The 22,474-nt window shown below is 38.9% G+C and overlaps 1 protein-coding gene across 2 annotated transcripts in view; it reads left to right on the top strand.

Annotated features, from left to right (window-relative positions):
* The first annotated feature begins 1,885 nt into the window (after positions 1-1,885).
* Positions 1,886-22,474, top strand: part of Sclt1 (sodium channel and clathrin linker 1) — a 56,657-nt gene continuing 36,068 nt past the window's right edge. For both annotated transcript variants that reach the window (XM_013034877.1, XM_013034876.1), the window contains exons 1-8: positions 1,886-1,953; positions 3,811-3,869; positions 4,744-4,816; positions 8,167-8,222; positions 9,455-9,590; positions 13,275-13,367; positions 14,641-14,688; positions 19,152-19,222. In XM_013034877.1, the coding sequence (XP_012890331.1) occupies positions 1,921-1,953; positions 3,811-3,869; positions 4,744-4,816; positions 8,167-8,222; positions 9,455-9,590; positions 13,275-13,367; positions 14,641-14,688; positions 19,152-19,222 (569 nt within the window). In that variant the 5' untranslated portion in view covers positions 1,886-1,920. The remainder of the gene's footprint in view (positions 1,954-3,810; positions 3,870-4,743; positions 4,817-8,166; positions 8,223-9,454; positions 9,591-13,274; positions 13,368-14,640; positions 14,689-19,151; positions 19,223-22,474) is intronic.

Below are 22,474 nucleotides of genomic sequence, written 5' to 3'. Positions count from 1 at the left end.
GGATTGTGGTTTAAAGCCAGCCTGGGCAGGAAAATCCATCAGCTTTTTATATCAAATTAACTACCAAAAAGCCAAGAGTAGAGCTGTGGTTCAAGCGGTTCAGCACTAGCCTTGAACATAAAAGCCAGAGACAGCAGCGAGGCTGTGAGTGCAAGCCATAATAGGATGTGCTCGTCTTTTCAGGATAGGGGGTATTTTTTTCAGTAGGACCTTCTCTTTTTTGTGGCTCCTGCCTAGAGTAACCCTAGCTACTCAGGAGGCTGACTAGGTTCCATCACTGTGTGCCTGGTTGCAGAGCCCGTCATGAGAGATGCTGAGATAGCGACAGATAGGCAAGAGATGGTGGGAAGGGGAGGTGGCTCCCTAACAGCATCAGCTGGGGACCAAGTTGGTACCACATGGCCCTAAGGGGTGGGTTAAGATCAAAGCTCTAGCAGAAAACATACCTGGTGTTGAATCTACTTGTGCTCATAAAAGGGGTTGAATCATGATAGTGAAAGACTAAAATTTATTCTGTGTTATTCCCAGTTTCCAATATTTTCACTCATACCCCTGATACTTGTATGTTTCTTGTAGACATCATTGTGTTAAGGAAGTCTTCTAATCTTACTTTGCTGACTTTATCTTGACTGCTTTTGAAATTCATCCGATGCTTTTCAAAATGCTTGATCTCGATAATGTATCTTTGACTTTGTTTTCTAAGTTTGTTTTCTATTTCTTGACTTCTGAGACAGTCCTTCTTGCCTTATGCATTTAACTTTTGGAGGCCTCTTGGGCTTTTCCTAACACTTGGTATTGATTTGTAGTGTCAGGCTTATTCCTGGTACAGGCTTCCCTGGTCTGAAAGTCCAAGTCCAAAATGTTCCACAATCTAAGACTTTTTCAGTGCTAACACATGATGAATATGAAGAGCATTTGGACTTTTGATTTTCAAATTAGAAATGTTCATGAGGAAAAGTGTATACATATATTCTAAGATCTGGAAATTTAGAGGTCTGGAGCACTTCTTGTCCCAATCATTTGAATAGGGGTTACTCAGCCTGGTGTACAGCTAAAGCAGCGGTTATGGGGTACATCACTTAAACTACTGTTCAGATCAAAATACATTTATTTTGTAACTCCTCAGGAGTTTGATGGGCTATTTAAAAATGATTTCTTCCGTATCTGTGGAGGGTTTCTTACCCTTCTACTAGACTTTTGGTTCTTGAGTGTAGTTTGTGCTTTATCTGATAATAATGCTTTTTGTCTTTATTGCTTTGAAAGTTATTTAGACTTGCCTTACTGATAGCAAGTAATGAATTTGAAGTGTTCGAAATGATCTTGGAAAATAATACGTGATTGCATATTTGTTAGTTGATATATCCTATTATTTTTCATTTTCTTGATGTGAATAAAAATATGGCATCATATTTAGTGAGAGCTCTTAGCTTTACTCCAGACCTTCTTTTTCATTGTCTCCTGTCACTCTCTTTTATTTACTTATTTTTTTGTCTTGACATTTCTCTTCAATGTAGAGGGTTATTCTGAAGGAATTAAAAGCTGATTTGAAGACGTGGAGAATGTGACTATAACTCTCCAAATGGGTCCTAAAACATATGTGGGTTGTATTTTTTTTTAACTTGACCAAACTGAAGAGCAAGCTAGGAGAAACTGAGTATTCAAACTGAGGAAGCCAGAAAATATGTGTGGTTTTTTTTTTTTTTTTAGCTGTTTTTCACATTGGTAGGCATTAGTGGGTTTCAGAATACAAAATAACCTAATTTTAAGTTCTAAAATGTTATATTGAAATTGATGGCTCTTTTACTTTGAAAAGTAGTAACAAGAGCCACTATAAACATTGAACATTAGTGAACTTAAATTGGTTTTTCACAATGTGTTTCAGATCAAAAATTATTAAATGAAGTCCTTACACATCATCAAATGGATAATTTTTCTAAATTCTCAACTAAACAGGTATGTAAATTAGGATTACCAATATGAAGGCAATATAAAGTCTACTTAGGATTATTTTCATGTGAAATTGAATTTTCAGTTTTTCTTACACCTTTGATTGTTGTAATGACAAAGCTTATTTTCACTTAAAATTTTTTTCCCAGAGTTGGAACTGATATTATGTACAATCTCAAAATAACAAATTTCTAAAGTGAGAATTCATCAAGTTTGAAATATCCTAAATTGTTTCTCAATCTGTATCTAGCTGTAAGCTGTAACTCCTGTCATTCTTAGGAACGATGGCCTGGCCTGAGAGGTAGGAAGAGCAGCAGCTAGTAGTAGAGACTGCAGACTGTGAACATGTGAAGAACTTACAGCCAACCTAGTACTAAATGGGGGAGAATTTAAAGCAGCCCCTCCAAAATAAGGAGGGGGACAAGAGTGGGTCTACTCCGCCAGCACAATAAGGCATGGTGAAGAAATAGAAATAGATGCATAAGAAGTCAAATTTATTACCTTAAAAACCCCAATAAAAAAACTTGGATGTTATTACCGTTTGAGCATAGTATAGTGTATAATAAAATCAATATAACAATCTTTCTTCTTTACCATCAACAATATACAAAGAAAGAAAACAGGAAAACTAACTAAGTTGGTAAAAGACACTCTATGATAAAAAGTATAAAACATTGAAAAAGAAGTCAAAGAAGACACTGGAAATGGGAAGACTTCTCATTCCATGTCTAACCAAACTGAAAGCAATCTAAGATCTAATGCCATCCCCATTAAAATCCCAGTGAACTTCACAGTGGTGGAAAAATCAAACTTAAAATTCATGTGGAAGCACAAAATATCCGGGAGAACAAAGCAACCCTGAGCCAAAAAGAGCAGTGCTAGGGTAACACAATGCCTGACTTCAAATATACTACAGAACCGTAGTAATAAAACAGCCTAGCATGGGCACAAAAACAGTTATGTAGACCACTGGAACAGAACAGGGATCCAGAGATGACCGAGCCATATCATTTCAGAATTTTGACAAAGGAACCAACAGCCTACATAGGAGAAAAAAATAGCCTTTTCAACCATGGGGCTGAGAAAAAGACAAACTAGATTACTCTCACCCTGTGCTAAAACCAATTCAGAATGAGATCAAAGACCTTAATGTAATGCCAGAAGAAGTTTTGAAACTAGTATTGGAAAGGGGAAAATGGACAGGAACTTCCTGAATAGAACTTCAGTAGTTTGGCAATTAAGAGAAGGATTGTCAATTGAATTATATCCAAGTAGAGCTTCCGAACAGCAAAGAAAACAGTTACTAGAATGAAGAGACAGATTACAGAGTAGGAGAAAAATTTTGAAAGCTATTTATCTGTCACAGATTAATAAGCAGAGTGTATAAACAACTAAAAAAATTAAACACCAAAAGAGCCAATAATCCAGTTAATAAATGGGCAAATACACTGAACAGTCCAGACGAGGAATACATAATGAAGAAAAAATTTTCATATTTCTATTATGTGAGCCATGACTATAGCTCTTTTCTTCATATTTCTAATTTACCACAAGTGTATAATGATGTATGGCTGTTATATCAAATGCACTTCAATTTCATAAAGGTGATTTTTTTTCTTTTTCTCATTTTTGAATTATATTGCTATAATTTATAATATAAAAATTTGAATTGGGAAGTGGCGCTGTGGTTCGAGTGGTAGAGTGCTAGCCTTGAGCTGAAGAGCTGAGGGAAAGTGTTCAGGTCCAGAATTCAAGCCCCATGACCAACAAAAAATTTGAATTGTACTTAATTTTCAACCACTGTCAATATTGGCTAGAATCATGCATGAGAAAACATTTTAAAATAACACTTTTCTGTTCTAGAAAGCTGTCCTCAAAGGAGATGGAGATGACACATTAGTAAACTCAGTAGTTGACCAAAGGTAAAGTATCACCAGAAATATTATTTTCATAGTTATATTATCAATTGAAAAATTCCTTTAATTTCATGATCTTCTGTAGTTTATAAGAAAATACTATAGAGTCTGTAAAAGTGACTTTTCCTGATCCCTCAGGAGACACTCAGAATACTTGAAAGCATGTTAGTTTACTACGGCAAACTCTGGAGAGGGAGGCTGCTACTGGAGTGTTAGGGTATGGAGGTTGCGCACTATTAAACAGCCTGCAGTGCTCAAACCATCCTACTCTGCTGCACACACGCAACCAAGACAGTTCCCGCCAAAGTATTAATTGTGCTAAGATTAAAAAAAAATGTGTGCTTGAAGCTGATAGCCAGTGGCTCATGCCTGTAATCCTAGCTCCTCAGAAAGCTAATACTTGGAAGATTGTAGTTTGAGACCACCTCAAGAAGAAATTACTTGAGCCTCCATCTACAGAATGCCAGGGAAGAGGCAGGGCTCCAGTGGTAGAAGCCCCAGAGTACATATAGGCACACAAACACCAATTTTGGAAAAAGGGTAAAATACAAATTGTTATGTGAACACAAATTTTTATGTGAAATTTTTTCACTTGTTATATATTTATTAAACTGAATGGAGGGGCTGGGAAGGTATCTCAATAGAGTGCTTGCCTTGCATGCAGGAGGCCCTGGGTTCGATTCCTCAGCACCACATACACAGAAAAAGCCGGAAGTGGCGCTGTGGCTCAAGTGGAGAGCAGTAGCCTTGAGCTGAAGAGCTGAGGGACAGTGCCCAGGCCCGGTATTCAGGCCCCACGACCTATCAAAAAAAAAAAAAAGATTTTAAGCTGAATGGAACTAAATATACTAGATTTTTAATTCTGGGTTGTTTCCTTTAGCTTTTTAGCTCTTCTTATTACTGAGTATGATAAACATCTGGAGGCACTAAATGAACAGCTAAAATACTATCAGGTATGACATCATAAACTTCCACATTTTATGGAGATAGAAAAGTAATAGATTGTTTTAATTAATGAACTGATGAATTGAAAAAGTTTGTTGTAATTATATATAAGTATGTGTGTGTGTGTGTTTAAAGATTATCCTTAGTTTTATTATTTGGGTTCGTTATTTTCTTGTTCTGTCAGAAGCTTCTCTTAGAAGAATGTAGAAGAATCTCTTAATCACATTGTTCTTTGCTTCTGTTTTCTTTAAACTGTCTCAGACCTTGAGTGTTATCCTCATTCCTCCTGTATTTATCATTTGCAGAACAAACTTTTTCAAATATTGTCTCTTCACAAACATCTTTGACTGATATCTTTTAGATATTATTGATATAATGTAGGCCTAAACTGTCACAACTATTTGTCTGTCTGTCATCTTTAGTCATGTAGTTGAAGAACGAAGGGCCCAACGCCTCTGACCTACGCTCGTGGGAAGCTAGAATAACAGCATAGAAATGTTCAGGATACAGACTGGGTTTCAGTGAATTTCATTTGTCAAATACAACTAATACTTATGACACATTTCTTTCAACTGAAATGTCTTTTATTTTTTCCCGAGAATTTCTAATACTAGGGTACCAAGCAATAGAAGCATTCCCTAGCTAGAACATATATGTCTCATGCTAAGCCTGCCAGCAGGTGATGATAGCTCTGTATTTGGATTAATTCAGTATGGTAAGGATAGCAAAGTGACATTTGTGCACAGGTAATGACTGTAAAAACAACACTTGAGACAAAAAGTTTTCTCCGAATGATGCTGTGAGAGTGGCAGACCCTAAATACTTTGACTGTTTCTCTTCTCTTGGTACATGGACATAGTATGCTGTGTTCCTCAGCTTCTTGTCACTGGGACAAAAAGCCTTTGAGAAATCCACTTAAAGGGAGAAAGGTTTATTGTAGTTAATGGTTTTAGAAGTTCCAATCCAAGGTCAGCTGGCTCAATTGCTTTGGGCCTGAGGAATAACAGAATACCATGGCAACAGGAACATAGTGAAGTGAGGACTCAGTTCATGGTAGCCAGAAAGGAGAAGGACACAAGACCCAGACAGGGAGAGATATGTGCATGTGGGGACACACACACACACACACACACACACACACACACACACACACACACACACGAGGAGGGGAGGAGAAGGGGACCATGGACAAAGTATGCCTTCAAATTCAGGTCCTCCAGTGACCTACTTCCTCCAGTGAAGCCCTGCTCTGTTGAAGGCAGAGCCTGGGCCCCGAGCGTGGCTGTCCTGGAGCATTACTGTAATACTGGAGTCTGTGGAGAACTTTGTATCCAACTGTGCATACACCTTTGACTATATGATGAATGACAAGGGCCAGGACTTAGAGGAACAAGACCATTAGAATGTGGCAACCTATATGTTTCTATGAATTATTACTATTCTGTTACTAGCTTAATGTTGGCACTACTAAAAGAACACATAACCCCTTTGCTTTTCCATCTCATTGTAGACTTTCATCCCCATGTTATTCTCTAATACATATAAAAGTGAACCAGAAATTTAAAAACAGGCACTTCTTTTACATTTTGTTCCTATTTATCATAATCCAGTTTTTAAGCTAGCTTATTTTCTAATCTTTACTGTGCACATTTTAGCTTCTGGTTAGATTTAAGCCAGTATCTCTTTAATTGCTGAAGAATAATAGAGAGCAACTCGTGCACAAATGGTATTTTGCACTTTTTTTTAGGACTAGCAAATACTCAAAAGTTCCTACTGAGTTCACCAAATTACTATGGTGTCTTACTGTGATATGGTTTTTATTTACAGAATAGGTAGTTATCTTTAAATTAAATCCTTTTAAATATTTTATAGTCTGCTACTGTATGCGTTTCATCAGATGTTTTACTAAGATGTTCAACTTTATTTTTCCCTTGGTATTCTTAGCACCTGAAAATTATCCTAAATCAATGAAAAGCTACCATAGGAAACTTGAGTTTCTGATGAAACACTTGTTCCTTCTTTTAAAGAGGAAAAAAGATGTTGATAGCTACTTCTAGGAAGAGTTGCTCACTTAGATGTTACTTAGTAAAACTAATCCTAACAATTTAGTGACTTCGTTAAAAAATAGGATATCTAAAAGCAAGGAAAGTATTACTTCAGTCCCTTATATGACAGACTTTCTGCTTGAAATGTAAGTATCAGGGAAAATTTTTGTGATTAATACTTTTCCAAATATTTCTAAATATTTTGCAGTAAAGGATTTTTCATGAGACTGTTATGCTCCACTTTTGATTTTAGCTAGTGTATATATATATATACTATTTAATATTTGACGATAAGGAATACTTTCAAAGATAAACTTTTATAACATACCTAGTTCATCAAATCATAAAACGGAGATAATGGCCACAATAATACCCAAACTTCCTAAGGCATTCAGGACCCTGCACCTGCCTTTTCTAATTTTATCACTGCATCACTCCATGCATGGTTAGTGCTTAATTGTCTGATGGTAAATTAATTCATTCTGGTTTGATTGTGATTCAGGCACAGCAGGAACCTGGGAGGAAATCAACTTTTATGCCACTTTGTAGTTAGAATTGGCCATTGCTGACTCCCACCCAAGCTGCCTTGAGCTTCCCTGGTCGAAAGGGGGACAGACCACTCAGAGAAGTGCCTGTCCCTCGTGTGGCTTGCCAGTCCCCCGCTTGGTTCCTCTCCTTCAACCCAGGGCACAGTCAAGACCGATGGGCACGCTTATCCACAGTGAGGTCTTACACGACCTCTACGCTTACTGAGAACTACTGATCTTCTGCCTTGATCCTGTTACACGTTTTCCTTTGGAATCTGAAGTGGCACTGTTTACCTATTGAAGACTATGCCCATTTATACAGGATTCACCTAACTTGAAGAGAATTAATTAGGATGTACATTGAAGATACAGTAATCAACCGGAAGTGTGGCTCACAGGTAGAACTGCCTAGCAAACACAAGACCCTGAGTTCAAACCTCATTACTGAAAAAACAAACAAAAAAATAAAACGAAACATACCGGAATCATCTGGTATTTGTTATAGTATCATACTGACATGTATCATCTGCTTTTGTAGCTATAAATTTTAGTGACTACATTCATAAATTTCCCAATATTTTGCATAAAAATATTTAGTCTTCAAAATGAATGTTTTATGTCCTATGTATTACTAAGCTATCCATATTTAATATGGTTTGCTAAAAGTAATGAGTAGTTTCTGTGTCTATACTAATGTCATAGGGTCTGCCTGCATGTGAATGGACTAGTGAGTGGCAATCTCATTGTGTACAAAATACATTGCTGTTCTTCATTTTACTCTTTCAGCAACAGATGGGTGAGATGAAATTGCATCTTGAAAATGTCATTAAGGAAAATGAAAGGTAAATCAGTTAGCTATTGATTTCTTTGGGTTTTTTGCTTGTTGTAGAAAACTTGTATTTGGTATGTATAAGCCTACCCAGTCACAGTGTAGACTCCAGAGTCTGAGTTTTCTATTTGACTCCTGGTTTCAGTACATGTGGCTTGACCAGTTAGTTGTTTAACATCTTTCTGCTTAGTTTCTGTGTTTGTAAATTGGAGATAGCAGTGCGTTTTTCATAAGACTGACTGTAAGGGAGAAAGCAATGGCTAGAAATACGCTGCAAAGTAAATACTGTAAGTATTGACAGGTACTAACATGATGTGGAATATGTATATGTACATATATATATATATATGCGTATATACATTTGAATTATATGTGTGTTTTACTATGCTCGGTTGTAATTTTACCTTTCTAAAACATTAAACTCTGTGTATGACAAACTGATGGAAATAAAAATCATTTTAATGGTTTGGAATTGTTAATCTTATTTATTCACATAGCACAGTATCTAATGAGGATTAAGCATGTTTGTTTTCATTTGAAGACTAGTTAAAAATTGTTTTGTGGGGCTGGGAAGGTGGCTCAGTGGTAGAGCACTTGCCTTGCATGCTTGAGGCCCTGGGTTCAATTCCTCAGCACCACATAAGCAAAAAGAAAAAAGCCGGAAGTGGCGCTGTGGCTCAAGTGGTAGAGCGCTAGCCTTGAGCTGAAGAGCTGAGGGACAGCGCCCAGGCCCAGAGTTCAGGCCCACAACCGGACCCCCAAAAAAAAAAAAATTGGTTTGTGTAGCTTGGTGCCAGTAATCCTAGCTACTCAGAAGGCTAAGACCTGAAAATTGAAGTTCAAAGCCAGCCCAGAATGACAGATTTTGGAGATATTTACCTCAACCAGTAAAAAGCTGTTCATGGAGGTGTTGCTCAAGTGGTAGAGTACCAATCTTCTGCAAAAAAAAAGCCAAGCACAGGGCTGGGGGTTTAGCCCAGCGGAAGGGCGCCCGCCTGGCACACGCAAGGCCCTGGGTTTGGTTTTCAGTCCTGGAAAAAAAAAAAAAAAGCCAAGTGCTCAAGACCTAGAGTTCAAACCCCAGTACTAGCACAGAAATGGAAAGCAGGAAGGGGAACAAGGGAGAGGGAGAGAGAGTGATAAAGTGTAAAGTACTGTTTTTAATCTGGAAGTTCTTTTTATTAACCAAAAGAGTAATCACTGTTACTAAGATGGGTTTAAATTCTTACGTTAACTGTTGCAAAGGTTGCATGGTGAGCTAAAAGACGTTGTTGAGAAGCAGTTGGAGGCCCTTCCCTTTGATGTAGAGATGGGGAAGGAAGTGTACACAGATGAGGAAGTGGTCATCAGCCTCCAAGAACAACTGCAGCTAGCCAATCAGGTAAGCAACTTCCCAAGTCATATGCCGACTCAGTCATGCGCTATCACTGCTTATGTGAACGACAGAGTGTGACAACCTTGGTAGTACTTGATGACTTTTGGAGATACGAATTTTAGCAAGGGACTGGTTCAGTTGGTAGAGTGTTAGCCTATAAGCAAAAGCATCATGTACAGAATTCCAGTCCCAGTCTCAAAAAAAAAAAGGCTGGGAAGGTGGCTCAGTGGTAGAGTGCTTGCCTTGCATGCATGAAGCCCTGGGTTCAGTTCCTCAGCACCACATAAGCAGAAAAAGCCAGAAGTAGGGCTGTGGCTCAAGTGGTAGAGCAATAGCCTTGAGCTGACAGTGCCCAGGCCCAGAGTTCAGGCCCTACGACTGGCAAAAAAAAAAAAGAAAAAAAAATTAAAACCTGTGATAAATATTTGGTGTATTTGGCAAATAATTTTTGTTGTATGTGTGCTTGTCCTAGGGCTTGAACTCAGAGCCAGGGCTCCACTTCTGGTCTTTTGGGTGGTTAATTGGAGATAAGAGTCTCATACACTTTGCTGCCCAGGCTGGCTTCAAACTCTAATCCTCGCATCTCAGCTTCCTTAATAGCTAGTATTACAAGAGTGAATCACTACTTCTCAGTGTCAAATACTTTTTTAATCAAATCACAAAACTTTTGAATGACTTTTGGGTCTTCTAAGTATTTTAACGTCAAACTTTTTTTAAAAAATCATCAAGAACCTTACTTCCTTACATATACATTTTACAATTTTTGTGTTTTCTCCTGGTACTTCTTTCTTCAAAGATTATAGTGTAGTACTTTTCTAAAGTTTTGTATCTAAAACTACAGTTTTTCTCTGCTTTTCCTTATAATAACTGAAATTTTGGATACCTTGTCACTTTTTCCTGGTTTTCAATGATATAAATATTTTGTGCGTTTTTTTTGCCAGTCCTGGGCTTGAACTCAGGGCCTGGGGACTGTCCCTGAGCATCTTTTGCTCAAGGTTAGTGCTCTACCACTTGAGCCACAGTGCTACTTCCAGCTTTTTCTGTTTATGTGGTACTGAGGAATCGAACCCAGGGCTAAGGCTTCATGCATCCTAGGCAAGCATTCTGTTCCTAAGCCACATTCCCAGCCCCTATTTTGTGAATTTTTGTATGGGGAATTATATTTTACTTCGTAATTTTATATCCAGGTAATTCATATCAAATATATGTTTGAACTATTATCCCATTATCTAGCTGTGTGATTGAAGATGTTTCTTCATTTATAAATAGGTCAAGAAATTTTTTTTATGATTTTGATTTTGAAATTACCTGTGAATAGTCATAACATAATTCCTTGGGAATTTGTCTTTGGAGTTCTTATGAAGGTGATATTTCAATAAATCGGGAAGGCTATAATCATCTTCATACAAAATGTACATATAGCATTGAATTTTCTGTAACGTGTAAGGTAAAGAATTTAAAATTAGGTAAATGATGAGGAAAGCATGTTTTTGTTGTAAACTAGGAGCAGTTTATAATTGTTTCTATAGAAGTCAGTAACAACCATTTTAGTTTTACAAATGCTTTCTTTCTCACTGATACTAAAATGTCTTTCAAAAGCTATGCATTTCTTATTACTTCTGAAATGTTAAGAAACAGTAAAACCACATATCAAGTATTACTTTTGCTTATTACTTCCAATACCTATTTTTGTGTTAATATAGTTGTGCCTGTTCAAGAAACACCCAGTTGTGTGGTTTTGATTACTACATCGAAAGCCCTCTTTGTCAAAGCTTTGAACACTAAGCTATATATAATTTAAAGTTGACTATTGATAGAAAGAAGCACAGCTGGCCATCCACATCAGGGTACTCCATATTTGTGGATTAGACATTTGTGCCAGGTGCTGGTGGTTCACGCCTCAGGAGGCTGAGATCTGAGGATTGAGGTTCAAAACCAGCCCGGATAATAGAACGTCTGTGAGACTCTATCTCCTATTAATCACCAAAAGACCTGGAGTGGCAATGTGATTCAAAGTGGTAGCATGCTAACCTTAAGCAAAAATAGCTCAAAGATAGTGCCTCGGCCCGTATTCAAGCCCCATAAAATATAGATATGTAGATATAGGACATCGACTTGGACCATTTGCAAACTGTTTTCACCATTCGCTAAACAGTATGGTGTGTATAGTATTCACATAGGATTTATGTTCTGTTCAGTATTATGAGTAATAGATGAATGCTTTGAGGTATAAAGCAGGACACAGGTGGGTGATGTACGAATACATTTCCACTGTCTATAAGGGACTTGAACACCTGTACCTGTAGCCTCTGGTATCCTGGAGTGGGAGGAAGGGGCCAGGACCAGAGTCCAGGGGGCTGCCCTGGGGTGACCGCTGTCAGGCATTTGGCAGTTTGAATGTCTTTGCTCGTTGCGCGTGCATTTATTTGGCCTGTGGACAAGCGCTGTGCTTAGACTGAACGGAAAATGGAAAAGTTGGTTCTTTTTGGAACACATGGGCTATTGGGAGAATACAGATGTGATGGAGCTGAGATCAGATGTCTTCATTTCTGTCTCTCTTTCAACTTCTGGAGAACTTCCTCATGGTAATTAAATTAAAAATCCTCCCTAAGTCACTTAATATAATGATGTGTTTTAGTTAATAAACTTACCAATATTTTTTATCTTTGTCATCATTACCAAACAGCAAGAGCAGAAAATAAGAATTAAAATTACATGGAAAAGGTAAATAGAGCAGATTTTTAGAAAATTCTCCTTAGAAATTACCAATGAAAAGATATGATATAAACACACACTGTTCGTATTCCCATTGTGTGTGTGTGTGTTTTAAGTTTTGTTAAAAAAAAAAAAAAATTAGGAGCCGAGCATTGTTGGCTCACTCCTGTGCTTTAGCTACGCAGGAGGCAGAGATCTGAAGATTATAGTTTGAAGCCAATCTGGGCAGGAAAGTCTGTGAGACTGTTATCTTGAATTAACCACCTGAAAATCAGAAGTGAAGTTTTGTCAGCTGTGAGCAAAAAGCTCAGGGACAGTGCCCAGACCCTGCATTCAAGCCCCATAGCTGACTTAAAAAAAAAAATTATGAAACTCTACTTCAGTGTTTACTATTAGGAATTAAAGTTACAAGTAGTTCTTATTTTCTTTTCTTACTCTATTTTTCTAACTTTCTGCAGTGAATACTTACTACTTTTACAGTCGGGAAAAATAAGTATTTCCTAGGAGATGTTTATTCCGTGGCTTCTGAGGCTTACATTTTCTTGTGGAACAAGTAGCGTGGTTTTATTCTGTATGTCTAAATTTAGTTGTGAAATCTGACTAAGGACAGTTCTGTAGGTTTATTCTCTAAATTGTCATTAGTACAATTTCACATCATCAGAGATGCTGTCACTTCCATAGTCAGGCGCGGTGACGTGCTACTCATGGGGGACTGTGTATAGATAGGGGTCTTCTGGGTCGGTATCAGCTAACAGTGACATAGCCACCATGCTTTCTGTAAAGACACTCTGATTCTCACACAGAGGGAAGTTGCCTAACTGCATTTCTCAGAACCTGTTGCCACCATTAAACCAGACGACTTTTTTCACATAGGTTCTGTTTTTACTTTGTAATTTCATAAGAACTCACTTATAAAAGAACATAGTCTATTTGCACTGTGAACTGACAGCAGGTTAACAACTCGCTGTTTGGCAGGAGAAGGCCTGTGCTCTGGGGCTGTGGGAGGCTGCTGCGCAGGAGCTGACCGCGCTACGCGAGCACCACCAGGAATGTGTGGCCAAGGCCCAGGTGAGTGCGCGCGAAAGCCAGAGACAGCGGGTACCCTCTGCCCAGTGAGTCTCTGGCAGAGTAGTAAGAATTGCACTCTGGAGAGGATACTGTAGAGAGGAGCTCCTTATATATATATATATATATATATTGTCAGTACTAGGGTTTGAACTCAGGACCTAACATTTATCCAGATAATTTGGTGATTATAACTCTCTAGTTCTTATTCATCAACTTGGAATTCCTATTGAAAGTACTCCTGTTATTCTCCTTGTGGCTGAGAATTTTTACCTCAGGAAGTCAGAAAGTCCTTGTATGATGCTTTCCAGCTTACAAAGTGGCTTTTCAATACATACCCCATTTGAAATAACTCACGTGTAATTTAGTGTATAGAACTTGTGCCCCGTCAAGTCCTGGCTAGGTACAGCAGTGTTCATTTCTCATCCTAAGCTGTGTGAGAAGAACAGTGGCTTAGTGTAGTACTATGTGCATTCCATCCCGTGACTGAGGGAAGCGGTAAGAGGATTGCACTCAGGGCCAGCCCAAACGTCAAGAAAGCTTTGCCTGAAAAGTAACTAAAACAAAAAGGGGTTGGCATGGTGGTAGAGTGCCTGTGTAGCAAGCACAGGCCCTGAGTTCAAATGCTTGTACCTCCAAAAAAAGAGAGAGAGGTAAGGTCTTTGGGCTGGGCTGTTTTCTCATTTAGATTAAGAACTAAGCCCATGAGCTATTCAGCTTGTGAACAGCCTCTTGTATTTTCACAAATAGTTTTAAAAAGATCACAACAGCTAATTAAACACTTTAGAACTGATGGGCCATGAAGATTCCTTCAGAAATGTTGAGCAGTAGCTCCTGTTTCACCCCCATATCTGGGGTGGGGCACATACAGCCTCTAGGCGGTAGAAGGCCCTCGGTGATCTGGTACATGATAATAGAGACACACAGTGCCTCTCATGGGCTGGCTGCAGCTTCTGTGCCTGAATTGATCATTTTGTATGGTCTGTAATGATAAATACCCAAATGGCCCTTTCGCAGAAAAAGATTCTGCACTCCTGCTAGCATTTCAGATTTGTCATCGTAGATAACTTTGATAATATATGGCTTTCTTAAAAAATATTTGCTACTGGGTTGATTGCTAGGAATAATGATTTTAATAAAAAATGCCTACATTAGTAGTAACATCTTAAGTTTTTAATTATTTAAAAATATTTTTGCATTCTTTGACTTAGTTGACTTAGTACAAACAGAATTTAGTGTTGATTTTAATTGCTACTGATATACCTCTCTTCACTAGGATCAGCAACCAACTCAAAACCTTCATGCTGTTAAGAACATAGAAATGGTAAGTGACAATATCATTTAAGTAAACTAGCAGTTGTCACTGCAGATGTTGTACTAACTTAGATCAGTAGCAGCAAGCGCATGTGAAACCACAGTAGGTAGGCAGTCCTCGGTCTCATTATCTTCTTACATACTCAGTAACGGCACAGACACAGCACCTTGTGGAAAGTTTGCAATTCAGTCCATCTGAAAACCCTGTTGAGATCCTTGCTAAGATCTCCTAGGAGAAATGCAGACCTTGAGCTCCTCAGTGGTAGAATACACTTATTGTTGTTTCATCCTGTTTGCATATGTAATAATAATGTAAGTCTGTGTTTAATGAGTAAATTACTTATTTCTCAGACATGAAACAAAAAACAAGTAGTTAATTAACCATCAGTACTAACATTAGTACATGTGAATTTCCCTATAATTTCTCAAAACATTTCATCAGACCTCCCATTTCTGTTTACATTCTATTTTTTCACTTTCTATTCTTTTACCTTATCAGAATTTCATTTGTACTCATTGTGGAGTAATAGAATTATGACAGTGTGTACAATCATTCTCTCATTCTTACTTAGTTGCTCTGTTAATCCTTACTAGTACCAAAAACAGTAGCATTGTGTCATCAAAACTAAGTTATCCAGTTTTTGACTTCTTTTCTCTCCTTCTTTCTCTTTTGAACATACAAAAATTAATAAACAAGTGCCTCCCCTATTTATACTAATAGTAGAAATTACTAGTCTCAGTTTTTGACAGTATACTAGAGTTTTAAGATACTGATGAAGTACTCTAGAACAAAATGATTAAATAAATGAGCTGAAAGATCTTTAATGTATATAATAAGGCTTCTTCAGCCGGGCGCCTGTAATCCTAGCTACTCAGGAGTCTGTAATCCTAGCTACTCAGGAGTCTGAGATCTGAGGATCTCGATTCAAAGCCAGCCCGTGCAGGAGAGACCATGAGACTCCTATCTCCAATAAACCACCAGAAAACCGGAAGTGGCGCTGTAGCTCAAGTGGTAGAGCGCTCGCCTTGAGCTGAAGAGCTGAGGGACAATGCCCAGGCCCAGAGTTCAAGCCCCATGGCTGACCAAAAAAAAAAGGCTTCTTCAGAAAATTAAGGTTCCCAGTTGGATATGCCATAAGATACGGAATGTTTCTAGGCATTGTTTGTTGTTTGGAGACTTTCACTGTGTATATGTGATGGATTAAATCATTGATCACTGGAAGAAAGATGGAAAACTTGAGAATTCCTGCCTTCTGATCACATGGTCCTTTCCTTCAAGATCTCACCCTTTGGCATGCTTTGCCAGAGACCAGGGTTTTGGAACTACTTTTGGGACAGTTCTCAAGAAATTGGGAAACCATTACAAAACAATGCCCAATGTTACACTTGGTTGTTTGTTTAACTTTTTTGTGTGGCTCTGTCTAACTCTCAGTATTGTATTCTTCTTAATGTAGTAGTTTGTCTCTTAAATTGTACTTTATGAATTGAATACTTAGTCTGTTGTACAGATGTGTAAATAAAGGTATGTATTTCTATACCTCAATCTATTTAAAAGGCTGTTATGGCCAGAAACACATAAACCTGATCTATCATTTAAAATATACTGTATCTTTTACTGTAAAAATATAGATCATTTTATCAAAATGCAAAAGGGAAATTGTTAATTCCACCGAGAGTGAGGGGCCAGTCCGATTGTTGAAGTCACATGCAGGCAGAATGGATATGTCTCAGGCAAGACAAAGGAGTGTGGTAAAATAACTGGGAAGAGGATGGGAAAGCTGGAGAGTCCCGAGGATGGTCTGTCAAGAGTATTAGTGAAGCGGTGACAGGCCTGTATATGCAAAGGAGTCTGTCCTCATGGGAGAACCAGGAACCACCCTTCTTTACAAAGCCACTGAGTGGCCTCAGGGTAGCTCCTATTCTTGCCCTGGTGCTAAGTCTGCATATGGAGAATACTAGCAGGAATTAAGCCTACTATGAATGGTTACAGTACTTCAAGAGTCCAGCAGGACTCAGCCTACAAACATCCTGTTCTGTCTACTCTTTTTTTTTGGGGGGGGAGTCCGGTCGTGGGGCCTGAACTCTGGGCCTGGGCACTGCCCCTCAGCTCTTCAGCTCAAGGCTAGCGCTCTACCACTTGAGCCACAGCGCCACTTCCAGCTTTTTCTGCTTATGTGGTGCTGAGGAATCGAACCCAGGGCCTCAGGCATGCAAGGCAAGCGCTCTACCACTGAGCCACCTTCCCAGCCCAACTGTCTACTCTTGTTTGGTGATCAGACAGAAAACCATCTGCTAACCCCTCATCCTCCACACCAAGTCAGTTGCAAATGATAATTGTTTTCTCATTAAGGAAGAAATAGGATCTTGTCCTTTTGTTATTTTGCCTTTTTCGATATTTGTTTTACTGTATTTCTCACCATTTTTATGTCTTCATCCATATAGCTTCATCTCTTTTCTCATTTGCCTCTCTTTTTCACTTCCTTATCTCTTTTATTTTTATAAATTTTTAGTCATTTTACTCTAATTTTTAAATTCTTAATTCATCCCATGAGTACTGAGATGTTTATTTTTTATTGTAGATGTGGTTTTTAACCACATTTAACTTTCTGGCTTGTTTTTGAGTTGTTGCTGCTGCTGTCTTCTCTCAGGGTGGCAGTGGGGGTCCAGACCTCAGGAGAAGTTTGCTGGCTAAGAATACCCCTGTTAAAACCTGAGGACAGATCTGTCTCAACCAGTGTACAACCCACAAGGAAGAAACACAAAAGGCTACGGAAAGACAAAGCAAAGAAGTTGGAAATTTTAAAACTACTTTGAGAAATCATAGGAAAACACATCAAGACGTAAAGATAGGCAGCTTTCTAAATACCATTCCAGTGGTTGAGGAAATAAAAGTAAGAACTTACAGAATGGATTACAACAAATTAGAAAATTCTTACACTCCATAGGAAACAATTACCAGAGTGAAGAGAGTTACAGAGTGAAAAAGGGAATCTTTGATAGCTATTAACTAGAAAAAATTAATAATAAACACACAAAGAATAAATAAAGCAATTAATAATTGGGCAAATGAATTGAGCAAGCAGTTCTCAAAATAAGTACAAATAACCAATGAATCCATGAAGAAATACTCAACATCTTTAGTCCTAAAAGAAATACAAATTAAAATTACATTGAGACCTGGATTAATGGATAAATGAAGTATGATATATGTACTCAATAGAATTCTATTTGGCCATAGAGAAGAAAAAAATGTATTTGCAGGAAAATGGGTGACAACAGAAGACTATCACATTAAGGTGGTCTCATAAACAAGTATCACTAAGAGCCGTGGGAGAGCCAGAGGCATACAGTACAAGTAGAACTATTAGGTGTAGAAGGGGAAGGGGAATGAACTGAGGCGAATTAATGTGTGCTAATAAAAACCCTCCTAAAGGAAATCCAGAAATCAGCAAGTCCTGATGACCCACCACTATCCACCCAGTACTTGGGAGGAAGAGGACCAGGGATTCCAGGTCAGCTCGGACCATACAAGGGCAAGACCCTATTTCAAACATAACAACACATCATGTTAAGTGAGGTAAACAAAGCTCAGAAACAAACACCAGATTTTCTCTCATATGCAGAAATTAGATCTAAAATTCACTGGAACATGATAAACTATATGGAACTCTAGGCATCCACACACAGTGAGACCACAGGAGGGTACTCTCGGGAGAGGAACACACCGGTGTACAGATGTGCCTCTGATCCTAAAATTAATACTTACTGAAATGAACTCTAGGAAATGCTTTTTTCTTCATTGCTATTTTTGTCTTGTTTGTTCATTTATCTGTCTTTGGGAGTATTATGGGAGGCACAGAAATGAAGGGACAAATGGTGAACAAATGCAGCAGTGATACTCACTGGACACTGTTAAAAATGAACTGTGTAACTTGTGAGTGGGGTCTGTAGGGAAAAACTGGGAGTGAGCAAGGGAGGGGGTAACATTGTCTAAGAAGAAATATACTCTTTGTCTGACTTACAAAATTGCAACCCCTCTATAAGTCACTTTTTAATAACCTTTTTAAAAAAATTTAAGTTAACAAGCAAAACAAGGAAGAACATTAGCCCAGTAACTGAAGATTTGGTCCCCTTGTGAAGTCTGAAGGCCTTGTTACTACACCGTGCTGCATTCTTTCTACTCTAATTCCATCCATCAGCCACATCAGGCTGTTCAGTAACAAGATAGAACATTAATTCTACAACAGCTTTCTGCACAGGTATATGAACAAAAGATTATGTAGCCAGAAAGGAACATAAGATATGCAGGCAGTTTACAGCAAAACTGATAGATGATAGTGAGAAAAGTCCAGGGTTACATTTTTCCTTCAAGAGCAATCATAAAATGAATCCTGCTTCATTTTCTTTTACTGAGGTGCCTTATGGCTACTTTTTCAAGACAGCTCTAATACCACGTTTGTTTTCTTACCACAGGCTACCGAACACTTCCTGAAGGCAATTGCGGAACAAAATGCAGAGATCCAGCAGCTCCGAAAACAATTTCGGTATTTTTAAAGAGTAATTTTGCTGTTTTTATTTAGGGAAACTGATAATGCTGTAATTTTTCAAATGGGCTTTTTTCTTTCTCCTTTTTATTAGGCTTCTGTCAGTACTGTTCTGTTATGTTTGGTCACCTCGGGTGGGAGAATATGGAAATTGAGTGAGTCAGGAGACAATTATACAGCTGCAGGAGTACATCATGGTGATAAAGCCAGTTGTCTGGTAGTAGGGAGGAAAGAGACAGGTCTTAAACAGAGAGGACAGCATCGCCATTAAACATCCTCCTTGGGCTTCTGTGAGCAGACCCTGGGAAACGGGGTTTCAGAACCTGTTGTTTGTCTCAGAGGTGATGACAGGTATACCAGAAGGGAAGGGGGGAGCCGAGACTGGGAGATAAAATAATGCCAATGCTCCTCACCTTTTAAGAGACTTGCATCACAATAAGCATCACAATAAAACCATCCTTAGTTTGAAATTCCCTAAATCCAAAGTGCAGTTGCACACCTAGCCCCAGCACAGCCAGGCTGCAGGGCCTCAGCACTTGCTGACTGATCCCAAGGCCGATGTGTGCTTGCTGGTCACTGCATCCGTCCTCGGCTTGGCGCCAGGCTATGTGCAGCCCGGGGCACTCGATTTCTAATGAAGTCACATCCATTTTGAACCAATGCAGGGCCACCATAGGTGTTTCTTTCTTTCTTTCTTTTTTTTTTTTTTTTTTACAAATTATACTGCTTCAAATTCATACTTTTTTAGTGATTTAATAATCATTGCATTTACTGGATTTCACAGTATGACTTTTTTTTTTTAATACTTCCATTTACTTCAGGCCTAATACTTATATCACTGTGTTTTAAAACAGACTTTTATGGGGTTTTTTTTGTTGTTTATTTTTGTTTGTTTTGTTTTACCAGTCCTGGGGTTTGAATTCAGGGCCCAGGCACTGTCCCTGAGCTTCTTTTGCTCAAGGCTAGCACTCTACCACTTGAGCCACAGCGCCAGTTCCAGCTTTTTCTATGTGGTGCTGAGGAATGGAACCCAGGGCTTCATGCATGCCAGGCAAGCACTCTACCACCTTCCCAGCCCAACAGACTGTTTTAAATGACTGTCATTCTTGGCAGCACGGGGCCTTATCAGGGACCTTCGGAGGCTCGGTAAAAAATAGCTTGTCACTTAGGAAGTATAAGGGGTACCTCCACCCCTAGGGCCTGAGACAAAATTGGGCATATTATTACATGCCTGTAGCATAAGAGAAAAGTGAAAAGATCATAATGCTATTAATTAAAGATCTTATTGTTTATTTTTTAAATGTATAACAAGTTTAGGTATCTTTTATTTTATTAAAATGAGATAATAGAGGCCCTGAATTAGTCTTAATTTTTTCACTTTTTGTCATATGAAGATGCTATCAATACATCATTTTTGTAATGCTGGAAGTAATACTGTTTTTAATATTGTATGGAATGTTACCATTCTTCCCATTGTCAAGATTGTTATGTGGATGCACCTGTGGTGATAATAAAGTACCCTGAGTTCTGAGAATTGACCATTGAGCTCAGTAATGTGGGGCTTACCATAACAAGCCACCAAAAAGTGACTTGCTAACAATTTGTTCTTCTATTAGTTTTGGATGCTAGAAATATAAAATTGATGTATCAGTGCAGAATTCTTGGTATAAGAATCTTTCCTATGCCAGGTGTGGTGGCCCACGCCTGTAATCCTAGCTACTCAGGAGGCTGAGATCTGAGGATCGCAGTTCAAAGCCAGCCTGGGCAAGAAAGTCCATGAGACTCTTATCTCCAATGAACCACTCAGAAAACCAGAAGTGGTGCTGTGGCTCAAAGTGGTAGAGCCCTAGCCTTGAGCAAAAAGAGGTCAGGGACAGCGCCCAGGCCCAGACTTGACAACAACAACAAAAAGGAATCTTTCCTTACATCATTAGCTTTTGGTGTGTGTAGCTTGTGGCGGCACAACTCTAGTTAGTTGGTATTCTTCTCTGTCCCTGCTTCTGTGTCTTCTCTTACTAAAGGCATACTAATTGTTGGTGTAGAGCCCGTTTGCATCGTGAGTGAGTTCTTCTTGAGACTTTAGCCCTAATCACATCTGCAAGGACGGTGCTTCTGAGTAACAAACTGCCGGAGTGTCGGGGAGGCCTGGTCTGACCTTCATCACCAGTTTGGCCCCAGTCGGTGTTTCTGCGCAGGTCATGTGGACCTGGCCAGTCTGGAGAAGCTTGTGAACCTTCACGTCCAGCTTTTTAAGAAATTAGGCACACGTTTTTCTGTATTTTATCTTCACTGACACACAGTGACAATTTTGTCAGATGTATGTGCAGCTGCTGTGCTTCCGTCGGGTTTCTGTTTTGTGTCTGTTCTCCGTCCGTTCACTTCAGTCTGTTTCCAGCTGTCTTTGCAACTCAGCTCTCTGTGCGCACTCCCTGCTGGAGGAAAGCTGGGAACCAGTCAAAACCGTTTTCTAGGCCACTCTGATTCTCAGGCGGTTTCTCACTTAGCTAGCAGAGTGGGAAATGTTTTTGATGTTTGGAGACACAAAAATGCAAAAATCTCCCTGGCCACCAGGTTTGACCAAGACCTCTCTTGAGATAACTTTCTCCACAACTTTTAATGGATAACCAATGAGCGTCTGAGCCTGGTTCCCTGGCAATATTCACAGCAGTGAGGAACACCAGGATGAGTGTTGATTGGGAAAGAAAGGATCATAGTGAGTACGGTGATTTTTTTTTTTTCATGTCTGTGGAAAGAAGGCTCATTTGGCTTGTAGACATTCGCTTAAAGGTTAAGAGTTGAAAGTAAATAGAGACTGGTAAAACAAATTGGGGTTTTCTGAAGCCCTCAATGTCTTAAACATTGAGTTGTCCTTAAGCAACTTTGCCATAATATTTACTGACTGTATTCCATAGCTGATCATTGAGCAGCTCAGAGTTGTGTGCATAAAGCTATGCTTGCTTCCCTGCCACAGGCTTGAAAAGGCATAAGGACAAGCAGATGCCTCTTCTACAGAAAAATGTGCCACTTTCAAGTTTGACAGATTTCGAATGATGGGCATATTGACATCACCAGAACTTGAGTTTTAAGATGCTGTGTGTCACCATGCCAAGAATAACTAAATAAGAAACCCTTAAGCACAAGTTTGTAATTACACTGGATACACTTACTTTTCCTTCCCTCTTTTCTTTCTCCTTCCCTCCCCTTCTCTTCCCTTTTTTCCCTCTCCTTGTCTCCCCTCCCTCCCTCCCACCT

The sequence above is a fragment of the Dipodomys ordii genome, unplaced genomic scaffold (genome assembly GCF_000151885.1).
Source record: "Dipodomys ordii isolate 6190 unplaced genomic scaffold, Dord_2.0 Scaffold198, whole genome shotgun sequence".
Taxonomy (NCBI): Eukaryota; Metazoa; Chordata; class Mammalia; order Rodentia; family Heteromyidae; genus Dipodomys; species Dipodomys ordii.
Note: the sequence above shows the minus strand (reverse complement) of the source record. Positions and strands in the feature narration are given on the sequence as shown.